Below are 13,279 nucleotides of genomic sequence, written 5' to 3'. Positions count from 1 at the left end.
TGCTTTTTATGGTTGTTTTTATGCCTCCGCCACCTTATTATGCCTCCGCCACCTTAAGGTGCAGGAGGCATTATGTTTTCGGGTTGTCTGTCTGTCCGTCCGTGCGTGCGTCCATCCCGAAACCTTGTGAACACGATATCTCAAAGGCTAATGAAAGGAATTTCACCAAACTTTCACCATTTGTGCGCTTTGGGACAAACATGAACCGATTAGATTTTGAGGTTAAAAGGTCACAGGTCAAGATTACTGTGAGGTCAAATGTCCATCCCAAAACCTTGTGAATGCCATATCTCAAAGACTAATGAAAGGAATTTCACCAAACTTTCACCATTTGTGCACTTTGGGACAAAGATGAAATGATTAGATTTTGAGATCAAAAGGTCTAAGGTCAAGGTCACTGTGAGGTCAAATGTCTGTCCGAAAACCTTGTGAACACAATATCTCCAAGGCAAATGAAAGGAATTTCACCAAACTTTCACCATTTGTGCATTTGGGGACAAACATTAACTGATTAGATTTTGAGGTTAAAAGGTCACAGATCAAGATTACTGTGAGGTCAAATGTCCATCTCCAAATCACAACTTAATAAGGCGTGTAGTCTACCAGGCGGAGGCATCCCCATCGATGCTGTTGGCATCGAGTTCTATCTAGTTGTTGATATAGATTTAAGAAACTGAGATGTAATCAGTGCAGTGCTTCTTTGACGACAGGTTCTCCTGACAAGCCTACCCAAGATGCCACAGTGAAATGAATGTCTCTGAAATCTGCCATTTCCTGGTGGCCGATTCAGTGAAACAGAACTATCTGCTGTGGAGATGAGCTCTCTTTGAATGATTTGGTGGCCAGACAACACTGGGTTAACCATATGGTTGAATCCAAGGTTTCTTGCAAAGGTCATATCAGTGGATGTTTTTGATCAGTTGACTGTCCATCCGATTCTTGGACCAACTGGACATTATCACAATGGCCTATAGATGGGTTGGGGACACAACCCCTACTGTGGCATGCCACTCTAAGTCTTCTCCCCTTGGGCACTATGAAAATGCTTGCCATTTTCAGGATGGCTGTTATGCTGCTACCTGTGCTTCACTACCTGTGCTTCACACTCTCCAGACTCTACATTACCCTATTCTTTAGTGTGCGCACCCCACCAATCTTGGCAAACCATGTCTTCATGGATCACTTTGTGCACAGGGGCATTGGAACACATTTGGGCCCCTAAGCTCCAGTGAAGGGAGAACATAATGCTACAGCATACAAAGATTCCATGGCAATGGATTTGTGACAGCAGTTTGGGGAAGGCCCACATACTAGTGTCCACATACTTTTGGCCATAGTGTGTATACTAAATGTAGTTCTACAAACCCTGGATAACTGCCAGGGTTTCTTGTCTTTCAGATCTGGTGCTACCTCTCTGAGAACTCCCAAGAAGGTTCTGGGGAACTGTGGTTGAATGATAGTAGTAGTATTTATTATAAATATTACATGTCCCTTTGTGCCACTTTGAACTTTGTTGAAAGGTCTCAGTATACATATCTGGGTGATCCGTACTGCCCTTGAGAGTAACCAGGGTTTATAAGACCACAGTCACGCTTTTTAACTAAAATTTTATGTTTTGAATTGACAATAATGAGTAAGGGTTTAGGAGGTTTAGAAATATTATTTATGTATTTTAATTTTTAACATCTTAGATCCTGTGCCCCAAAGTGACCGAGGATTCCACAGAGAACATAGAAGCTGCCGTAGTGAAGACCTCTGCCAAGGAAAGCAAACCAGAGAAAGAGCTAGTTCAAAAGTGAGAATGAACACACACACTCCCCACAGATACCCAGCAACCCTCATTATTCCTTGCTATTCCTGCTATTCTATTTATTTTTGAAGTCGTACTGATGAGAATTGTCCCATTTATTGGAAATAATAAATACAGTGCGTGTGTTTGATCCTAAGGTCAAGTGAACTATTGGAACCAATCACTATAACTTCTCCTGTAATTGAGCCTGATGAGAAGGAGAAAGAGAAGGAAAGTGAGAAACTTCCAGAGGACATCGCCTCAATTGATGTTCGACCTCCATGTACCAGCCCAGATCCCAACTTTGGCACTGAGGTGAGGGAAAAATGGAATAAAATCTGGTAATTTTACAGTGTTTCAGAGAAGGGCTGGTGGAAAGAACAGAAAAGAAGGGTAATGTGTCAAAGGGCAAGAGAAACTTTGCTTGTAAGTGAGGTACAGTATAAATGTTAAAAAACAAAACTGGTTTAAGATCACAACGTCTAAATCAGATGTACTTGAGGGCAATTGCTCTAGCAGTAAAGTTATTTTTTTATTGGTTCTAAGACACTGTCAAGTGCTGGTTCCTTCAGAAAACATTGTCGGTTACATCAACCATCAGGGTGACATGAGCTCGAACAGGCCTCTCTACACAGAATCCCCTCAGATTCTCCTCTAATGACATCTACACTATGCCTTTGACTGGCATATCAGCACACTATAGCACTGTGGATGGCACGTCTCTTGGTTCTCAAACTTATTACAGAATTTCTGGGCAGGATAAGGTGCCTACACCTGTTATGATTCCCTAAGAGTCTGGCATGGTATCTGCCCTTTGTCTGGAGTACTTTAAGGCTCCTCCTTACAAGCCTGCACAAGATACCAAAGTGAAACAAGCGTCTCTGAAAAATGCCATTTCCTAGTGGTCATTTCAGCAAAACAGAGAACTGTCTGCTGTGGAGATGAGCTCTCTTTGTATGCTTTGGTGACCAGACAAAATACACACTTCTGCACTCTTTGCAAAGTGTGGTGGGGTGACGCAGTACTAAATTATTCACATGAAATGCACTGCATTTCTCCAACTCATCCACTCCAACTCCACTGCTTCAACACAGCCACACTTTGCTCAGATAAAATGATGTGGACTACAGCCAATCACAAAACTAGGAGCCATCAGCCAATAGCATTCACTGATAAATGGCATGAGGAAAAATTTACTTGAGCACAGAGAGCCGCTGAAGATAATCCGATTGGCATGCGAGGACAACTATCAAATTGAGAAGGAAAAAACATTTCAAAAGGGAAAAAAGAGATTGAGCACAGTATTATGATTAACACACACAGTTATTCTTTCTGTGCTCACAAATTTTACATTTGTGCTAGTGAGTGGGATACTTACACATGTGAAATGTTAAAACTTTCAGATTCATATTTTTCACCTTGTGTTGTGTCTTCTAGTTTTGTCATTAATGTGCCACCATATTGTAATTTTATATTTGAAATTATTTTTAAATTGAGGCATATTTCAACCACTAAGCATAATAAACCATCACAAACTATCAGAGATTTCAAACATCCATCAATACATATATTTAGTAGTTACAGGTTCATTTATTTGTCATTGCATAAGAATACAATAACTGGAACATAATTTTGTGTTTGAGTGACACACTCAAATAAAATTTTGGTTTCTTCCCAAAAGAAAGGGATTAGTTCAGTGACCAGTCATCGCCATGGGAACATCTCTTTTATTCCCACCTCTAAACTGTCACAATTCAGCTTGCAGATTGTAGCCCACAAGCGAGCACTGGCAAAGCATGAATATAAGTCACAGCTGACCCTACAAGCAGAGCAGAAATATACTTTCTCAATGCTTCGTTCTCATGGGTATAGATTTGTGTGATTAAAAATCATAATACTTTGTGCTCTCTGTTAATTACACTGTTTAAAGTCCATGGAATTGGTCTGCTTATATATCAGGTCCCAATTAGGAAAACTCTACCCAAACAGTTTTTCCATCTTTCTGATTTACCTCCATAGGGTGTTCTGCGTATCCACCTGTTGGAAGCTCAGAATTTGATTCCAAAAGACAACCTTATGGGAGGCATGGTGAAGGGGAAAAGTGATCCCTATGTTAAGATCACTGTTGGAAATAGCACCTTTAAGAGTAAAGTCATTAAGGAGAATCTCAGTCCCACCTGGAATGAGATGTATGAGGTAAGCAAACTGTGTTCTGGATCTGGTTATGCATGTAAATAACTTAAAGGAAAACTTTTTTTTTTTAACCTGGGCCCTATTTTCCTGTCTCTTTGGATTCAAATATTTACTAGGGACAAAAAGGATTGAAATCACTCCAGTAATGAGTTAGAACACTATAATTGGCAATCATTCATGTCAAAGTCAACCGTTTGGTTTTGCCACTGGCAGACTCTTATTATTTCTGACAACATGGAAAGGATCCCTACAGAGATGCACCAGTGTCTATTTACCTCAATAACTGTAAAGAAACTGTAGAAAATGCCAGTTTCTACAGTCATGGTTTTACCTTTCTCTTCTTCTGGTGTCTGAGACAGCACTCCATTCAGGACTTGTACAACCCCGATTCCAAAAAAGTTGGGGCAAAGTACAAATTGTAAATAAAAACAGAATGCAATGATGTGGAAGTTTCAAAATTCCATATTTCATTCAGAATAGAACATAGATGACATATCAAATGTTTAAACTGAGAAAATGTATCATTTAAAGAGAAAAATTAGGTGATTTTAAATTTCATGACAACAACACATCTCAAAGTTGGGACAAGGCCATGTTTACAACTGTGAGACATCCCCTTTTCTCTTTACAACAGTCTGTAAACGTCTGGGGACTGAGGAGACAAGTTGCTCAAGTTTAGGGATAGGAATGTTAACCCATTCTTGTCTAATGTAGGATTCTAGTTGCTCAACTGTCTTGGGTCTTTTTTGTCGTATCTTCCGTTATATGATGCGCCAAATATTTTCTATGGGTGAAAGATCTGGACTGCAGGCTGGCCAGTTCAGTACCCGGACCCTTAATCTACGCAGCCATGATGCTGTAATTGATGCAGTATGTGGTTTGGCATTGTCATGTTGGAAAATGCAAGGTCTTCCCTGAAAGAGAGGTCGTCTGGATGGGAGCATATGTTGCTCTAGAACCTGGATACACCTTTCAGCATTGATGGTGTCTTTCCAGATGTGTAAGCTGCCCATGCCACACGCACTTAATGCAACCCCATACCATCAGAGATGCAGGCTTCTGAACTGAGCGCTGATAACAACTTGGGTCGTCCTTCTCCTCTTTAGTCTGAATGACACGGCGTCCCTGATTTCCATAAAGAACTTCAAATTTTGATTCGTCTGACCACAGAACAGTTTTCCACTTTGCCACAGTCCATTTTAAATGAGCCTTGGCCCAGAGAAGACGTCTGCTCTTCTGGATCATGTTTAGATACGGCTTCTTCTTTGAACTATAGAGTTTTAGCTGGCAACGGCGGATGGCACGGTGAATTGTGTTCACAGATAATGTTCTCTGGAAATATTCCTGAGCCCATTTTGTGATTTCCAATACAGATGCAGTGCCGTCTAAGGTCCCGAAGATCACGGGCACCCAGTATGGTTTTCCGGCCTTGACCCTTACGCACAGAGATTCTTCCAGATTCTCTGAATCTTTTGATCATATTATGCACTGTAGATGATATGTTCAAACTCTGCAATTTTACGCTGTCGAACTCCTTTCTGATATTGCTCCACTATTTGTCGGCGCAGAATTAGGGGGGATTGGTGATCCTCTTCCCATCTTTACTTCTGAGAGCCTCTGCCACTCCAAGATGCTCTTTTTATACCCAGTCATGTTAATGACCTATTGCCAATTGACCTAATGAGTTGCAATTTGGTCCTCCAGCTGTTCCTTTTTTGTACCTTTAACTTTTCCAACCTCTTATTGCCCCGTCCCAACTTTTTTGAGATGTGTTGGTGTCATGAAATTTCAAATGAGCCAATATTTGGCATGAAATTTCAAAATGTCTCACTTTTGACATTTGATATGTTGTTTATGTTCTATTGTGAGTACAATATCAGTTTTTGAGATTTGTAAATTATTGCATTCCATTTTTATTTACAATTTGTACTTTGTCCCACCTTTTTTAGAATCAGGGTTGTAAGTAGAAGGAAGTTAATAAGCATCCAGTATTTTAATGTCCTTTACACATTCTTCAATTTTATTAAGCTGATGTCTTATTAAGCAATGAGCATTTGGCTTTGCTGAAAGATACCACTGTGTCTCATCAGTGTAATAGTGGAAGCTAATACCATTCTTATGAATAATATTACCCAGAAGTACCACACACAAAGAAAAAAAATTAGCCTCAGTGAGGCTGTAGCTCATCCTGGCCACTGTTGTGTACGAGTTTGAAATCCAGTCAATCCTGTGGGAGGAGTAGTGATTTTTGTGAAATTTCCTATGACCCCTGTGTAGCCACATCAATGGCAGGTGGCGCCACCTGGTGAGCAATTCTTGTTGGAATATCTCTTTAGAGTCTTCTGGGTGAGTTTTAGTGAAAACATCCTAGCAGTTTACGAATAGTAGTGTTTGGTATGATGAGTCACCCAAATTTTTCAAATGCGCATAAAATGTTAAATATGACAGGTGGCACCACCATCCTGACAACTTTTATACATACCAACCTGGGGAACATTCCATATGAGTTTGATCAAAATCTGATCGCTCCTGTAGGAGGAGGAGCGATTTTCGTGAAATCGTACGTGACCCTTCTGTAGCCTCATCCGTGGTGCCATCTGGTGAACAACTCTTGTTAGTATATGTCTTTAGATTCTTCTGGGTGAATTTCAGTGAAAACGTCACAGCAGTTTACGAAGAGTAGTGTTCAATGTGAATGAATGAATGAACTCTTTATTATCACTAGTCACAAGTACCAGCAGAATTGACCATCAACCTGTCCTTACATACACACATACACACAAGGGGGAGTAACAGGACAGGAAGACAGGGATGAAAAGACAAAATACAGAGTAACATGAGGAGAGGGGAGGAGAAAAAAAAGCAACCCAAACACTATGCTCCTGTGAGGAGTACAGTGTGGGAACATAAAAAAAAGCCTCAGCACATAAGCACAAAATAACACAAGTACACTTTACAACATGAAAACTCGGGACTTGAGGGGAGGAGGTAAAAGGGGGGAGGGGAGGAAGTAGAGGTAACCCAGCGCAAGCAAGCAGCCGTCCACTCCTGCAGCCATGGTGGCGCTGGTCACGCACCCGTTTGTCACACTGGGGGTGAAGCAGTGACCGCGGGAACAGGGGGGAGGAATACAAGCGAGTCTAACAGCAGTGACCTCCGGGGGGAATTGTTGTCCCAGCAACGGCCTTGGCCAAGACCAGTGCTGTCTAAGGGAGCCGAAAGTAGATAAGATTGGGCTTGTTTGGGTGACGAGTCATCCAAAAATTTCAGATGCCATGAAATGTTAAATATGACAGGTGGCGCCACCATCTTGACAACTTTTATGCACACCCACCTGGGGAACATTGTATGTGAGTTTGATCAAAATCCAATCAATCCTGTAGGAGGAATATCGAATTTTATTTATTTATTTATTTTGGGGTGGCACAGTGGTGTAGTGGTTAGCACTGTCGCCTGACAGCAAGAAGGTCCTGGGTTCAAGCCCAGCAGCTGATGAGGGCCTTTCTGTGTGGAGTTTGCGTGTTCTCCTCATGTCTGCGTGGGTTTCCTCCGGGTGCTCCAGTTTCTCCCACAGTCCAAAGACATGCAGGTTAGGTTAATTGGTGGCTCTAAATTGACCGTAGGTGTGAATGTGAGTGTGAATGTTTTTTTGTCTCGATGTGTCAGCCCTGTGATAACCTGGCGACTTGTCCAGGGTGTACCCTGCCTCTCGCCTATAATCAGCTGGGATAGGCTCCAGCTTGCCTACGGCCCTGTAGAACAGGATAAGCGGCTACGGATAATGGATGGATTATTTATTTTGTAAATTGTAGACAGATGACGACTGACGACAAATGGACTACGTGTGATCACATAAACTCATCCAGCCTGGCCTATAGCCAGATGAGCTAATTAAAAAAAAAAAAGCAGTGGGCCTAAAACAGAACCTTGTGTAATACCAAACTTCACCTTCGTGCCCATAGAGAAGTCACCATTTATGTCTACAAACTGATATTGATCAGTTTAATAAGACCTGAGCCAGGAGAGGGCAGTTAATTGAACTCCAGCATTTTCTAGTCTATCAAGGAGAATAGTATGGTACAGAGGCCAGAAATAGGTTATTTACTACTTTACTTTAACCAATGCTATCTCTGTGCTATGATTAGGTCTAATCCTGACCATCTATCTTTAGCTGATTACGACAGTATGAATGAGGCATTTGAAGTTGATGGCCATCCTTATTTATTTGAGCCAGAGTATACAAACAGAGAGAGGGGCACTCTGCACTCTTCATTAAATCCCAGCTAGCTTCTGTTATCTCTAACTGTATTGGACGTGCAAATATTTGCATAGAAACAGTGTTATAACATCAGGCCATAAACAGTGTTAGAACATCAGGTCACCCTGCCCAAAAAAAAAAAAAAAAGATATTTGGTTGGACTGCCTTTAGCTTTGATTACAGCATGCATTTGCTGTGGTATTGTTTCAGTAAACTTGTGTAATGTCACAACGTTTATTTCAGCCCAGAGGTATATTAATTTTTCACTGAGATCTTGTGTTGAGGATGGGAGAGTTGAACCACTGTGTAAAGTCTTCTCCAGCACATCCCAGAGATTCTCAATGAGGTTAAGGTCGGGACTCTGTGGTGGCCAGTTCATGTGTCAAAATGATTCTACATGCTTCCTGAACTACTCTTTAACAATCTGAGCTCTAATTTTAAGCCTGTGCCATCAGGGAAGCAAAAATGCATTGATGTAATAAGCTGGTCATTTAGTACATTCAAGTCATCAGCTGACTTCATTTTATTACCCACTTAAGTTGCTGAGCCTCAACCTGACCAACTGAAGCAATCTCAGATCATAACACTGGCTCCAGAGGCAACAATGCATGACAGATGCATGGCTTTATGTGCTTCCCTTCTTACCCTGACACATCCACCGCTCAGGAATAGGGTAAATCTGGACTTGTCAAACCACTTGAGCTTTTTCCGTTGTTCTGGAGTCCAAACTTTATGCTCCCTAGCAAAGTGAAACAACAATAATATCCAGATAAAGTAAGCTTGTTTATATGTGATAAATTTGAATGACAGCGCATATATATATATATATATATATATATATATATATATATATATATACATACAGTGGTATGCAAAAGTTTGGGCACCTCTGGTCAAAATTGCTGTTACTGTGAACAGTTAAGCAAGTTGAAGATGAAATGATCGCCAAAAGGCATAAAGTTAAAGATGACTCATTCCCTTTATATTTAAAGCAAAAACAAAATTTTATTTTCATCTTTTACATTTTCAAAATGTCAAAAAAGGAAAAGGGCCCGAAGCAAAAGTTTGGGCACCCTGCATGGTTAGTACCTAGTAACACCCCCTTTGGCAAGTATCACAGCTTGTAAACACTTTTTGTAGCCAGCTAATAATCTTTCAGTTCTTACCTGGGGGATTTTCACACATTCGTCCTTGCAAAAGGTTTCCAGTTCTACAAGTTTCTTGGGCTGTCTTGCATGCACTGCTCTTTTGAGATCTATCCACAGATTTTCAATGATGTTTAGGTCAGGGGACTGAAATGCGCAAACATGAACCATTAATTTAAAAAAAAAACCTATTAATCACAGTAATATACTGTGTATGTATTCCAACTCTGTAATATTATTCCACTCTTTACCAGTGTTTACACTGTTGTCTGTCAACAACTCAACTCCCACAAGGTTTCAGCTTGATACCATAACTAATCTCAGTAGAGATCCTTTCCATGTTGTTGGACACTCATCCATATTGTCGGAATTGGCTAAATATTTGGTTATTACTTTGGAAATAGACTTCACAAATTGTGTGATGACATCTTTTGAAAACAGCCCCTGCCACAATTCGGAAATGCGCAAACACGAACCATTAATTAAAAAAAAAAAACTATTAATCACAGTAATATACTGTGTATGTATTCCAACTCTGTAATATTATTCCACTCTTCACCAGTGTTTATACTGTTGTCTGTCAACAACTCAACTCCCACAAGATTTCAGCTTGATACCATAACTAATCTCGAGAGCCTTTCCATGTTGTTAGACACTCGTCCATATTGTCAGAATTGGCTAAATATTTGGTTGTTACTTTGGAAATAGACTTCTTCACAAATTATGTGTGACCTCTCCTTTTGAAAACAGCCCCTGTGCGATAATCCTCTGAAATTTTGAGGGAGTTGAGTTGTTGCCTGAAGACGACCATGTAAACGTGCATGAAGAATGGAATAACATCACAGAACTGGAGTATATACATCGTAGCTTTTTGTCTTCTTAAAGTTAAGAAATAAAGGTTTGTGCATTTCCAAATTGTGGCAACAAAATGAGTTGTCGCACTTCTCCAGGTTTTCACAGACTGCCTTTGGTGGACAGTCACATGCTGAAGTTTGTAGCTAGCTGTGCTAGATGTAAACACTCCTGTAAACAATAGATGTAAACACTCCTGTCCATACACCTGTGCCTTGCAGACCATCATGTTTGCAGTGACAACTTTGACCAGGATGACTACTGCTAGTTAAATAGAAGAAATACTACACCAAAACACAATTTTTTTTTGAAGGAAACAGGTGTTCCAAGCATGAAGAGACCTATTGCAAACACAGTGGATGTTAAGTTAGCTAATAAACAGTTATTTTATTGACCTTGCATCAGTCCACATGAAAGCATGGCAAGATAATGTCAAAAAGCATTCACTCAGTACAAATTATCTATTGAGTCATGACCAATTATATAATTCTACAGGGCTGTACAGCATGCGCTACACAAAAAAAAAAAGTGTGTGCGATGAATGAATTTACTGCATGCGTAAATGAGTTTTGCGCGTGTGAGAGACAGAGCCACTTGTTTGTGTGCTTGTGTGTGAGGTAAATCGGTGGTGTATCGCTATTCTACTTGATAGTTGTAGTCTATCGTGCAATTAAAAATCGTATCCCTGTCTACATAGAGTCCACACATTTTCATCCAACACCTATTCCCACAGTTCCTAGTGAACAATCCCAATTTCTTCAGTAACCCAAGCTAGTTAGCAGTATTGGGCAGCAGCTTTGCTACAAGTAACAGTGTTACTAGTTTAACTACATTTTTCAGTAGTATGTGGTAACTTTGCTGTTTTCTGACTCAAATACCTTTTCAGTAGTGAAGCTCTTTTATTGATCGAGTAGCACGGTAACATAAGCTGCATTTTCCCAAGCATTTCTGAAGCTCAAGTATGCTTTCTGGTGCAGTCTATATAAAACTAAAGGGTGAAGTATTTTTTAATTTAATTTTGTGTCCGCACAGACTTGTGCGCGTTGACTGTGCATGTTTAAGGCCAAAGTGACCTGTAGGTACAGAAGCACTTCCGTATGACGGTGACATCATGTGCAGTGATGTAAACACAGCAAACCATGCAATAATCATGCAAACACGGGTGCATGTACACATGTATACACAAACAAAGATGAACATTCACACACTATCAGCAACTGTGTTTTGTTGTGTAGCGCACATTTTTTTGTTGCCAAATTGGTTTTGAAGCAGTGAGACTAATGATTATGGGTTATTATTTAATAATCAAATGAATTGAACTTTTTCCCTGTGTATTTGTTTTATCTGACAGTTTTATTGCTCACTGAGATAACCCTTACTTAGCATGAAGTTGGTTCAAGAAAAAAATAAATTAATTAAAAAGTAGTGTTTGATGTAGTAAACTACTTTTGCCATGTTGATGTATCTTAGCTTGCTAAATTTCTCTGGGGGTTAGCTTCAGTGTAGTGAAGCTTCATTTAATGTAGAGTAACCAGTAGCTTTAACACACTTTCCCAGTAGCTTGTCTAATACTGCTAGCTAGATGATGAGAAAATGAAGTAGTATTTTCATGCGCTGTACCAAAACCTCAAACAAGTCCATGAACAAGAAACTCATGGCCAAATGAAATTGAGACTGAAGGCAAAAGATACAGATATATCTGAAAACATTTCTTGTTAAGGTTGGATTTTGTGTGCCCTGTATGCAACATTCATGTCCTTTGCCAGTCACATACCTGTTTCAGGTGTGAACTGCACCACTCATGGTTGTTTTTAGAGATGGTAAAAGACGTTTTATAATCATGCTACGATGTTGTGGCCTGTGCTACAAAACGATCACCCTCTGTAGCACCAGTGCTATGTGCAAAAGTAGTTAATGTACAGCCATGTTTTATTTTCTCACACACACACACACACACACACACACACACACACACACACACACACACACTATGTATGTATGTGCCCATTCCTCAAGGCAAAACTGCTCAAACTCCAAGTTAGATGGGTTGCTTTGGTGTACAGCAATCTTCAAGTTATGCCCAGAGTCTCAGTTGGATTGAGGTCTGGGCTTTGATTAGGCCATTCCAAGACATTTAAATGTTTCCCTTTAAACCATTCCAGTGTAGCTTTAGCAGTATGTTTAGGGTCACTGTCTTGCTGGAATGTGAACCTTCATCGCAGTCTCAAACCTCTGGCTGACTCAAACAGGTTTTCCTCTAGAATTGCCTTGTATATTTCGTGCCATCCATCTTTCCTTCAGTCCTGACCAGCTTTCCTGTCCCTGTAGATGAAAAGCATCCCTGCAGCATGGTGCTGGCACCACCATGCTTTACTGTAGGAATGATGTTCTCAGGGTGTTGGGTTTGTGCCACACATGGCATTTCCCATGATTGCCAAAAAGATCAATTTTAGTCTCATTTGACCAGAGAATCTTCTTCCATATGTTTGGGGAGTCTGCCACATGCTGTTGGGCATGTTTTCTTAAGCAATGGCTTTTTTCTGGTCACTCTTCCATAAAGCCCCACTCTGTGGAGTGTACAGCTAAAAGTGGTCCAGTGGACAGATACTCCCATCTCCGCTGTGGATCTTTGCAGCTCCTTCAGTGTTTTCTCTGGTGTCTTTGTTGCATCTCTGATTAATGCCCTCCTTGCCTGGTCTGTGAGTTTTGGTGCGCAGCCTTCTCTTGTCAGGTTTGTAGTGGTGCCATATTCTTTCCATTTTGCTATAATGGATTTAATGGTGCTCCCTGGGATATTCAAAGTATGGGATATTTTTTATAACCCAACCCTGATCTATACTTCTCCACAACTTTGTCTCTGACATGTTTGGAATGCTCCTTGGTTTTCATGTTGCTTGCTTAGTAGTGTTGCAGAGTCAGGGTCCTTCCAGAACAGGTTGATTTTATACAGACATCATGTGACAGATCATGTGACACTTTCATTGCACACAGGTGGATCTTAAAGTGCATATCCTGGACCAATTTCATTTTTTTTATATGAAA

General features: G+C 40.4%; 1 protein-coding gene across 1 annotated transcript in view; it reads left to right on the top strand.

Moving 5' to 3' along the window:
* The window catches only part of esyt1b (extended synaptotagmin-like protein 1b), a 227,765-nt gene that overhangs the window by 109,038 nt on the left and 105,448 nt on the right, over positions 1 to 13,279 (top strand). Inside the window, exons 26-28 of the mRNA XM_060919134.1 lie at positions 1,692 to 1,795; positions 1,948 to 2,104; positions 3,809 to 3,985. Coding sequence (XP_060775117.1) covers positions 1,692 to 1,795; positions 1,948 to 2,104; positions 3,809 to 3,985 — 438 coding nt within the window. The remainder of the gene's footprint in view (positions 1 to 1,691; positions 1,796 to 1,947; positions 2,105 to 3,808; positions 3,986 to 13,279) is intronic.

The sequence above is a fragment of the Neoarius graeffei genome, chromosome 4, assembly GCF_027579695.1.
Source record: "Neoarius graeffei isolate fNeoGra1 chromosome 4, fNeoGra1.pri, whole genome shotgun sequence".
In the NCBI taxonomy this organism is placed as follows: domain Eukaryota; kingdom Metazoa; phylum Chordata; class Actinopteri; order Siluriformes; family Ariidae; genus Neoarius; species Neoarius graeffei.
This window is presented reverse-complemented; position numbering and strand designations above follow the sequence as displayed.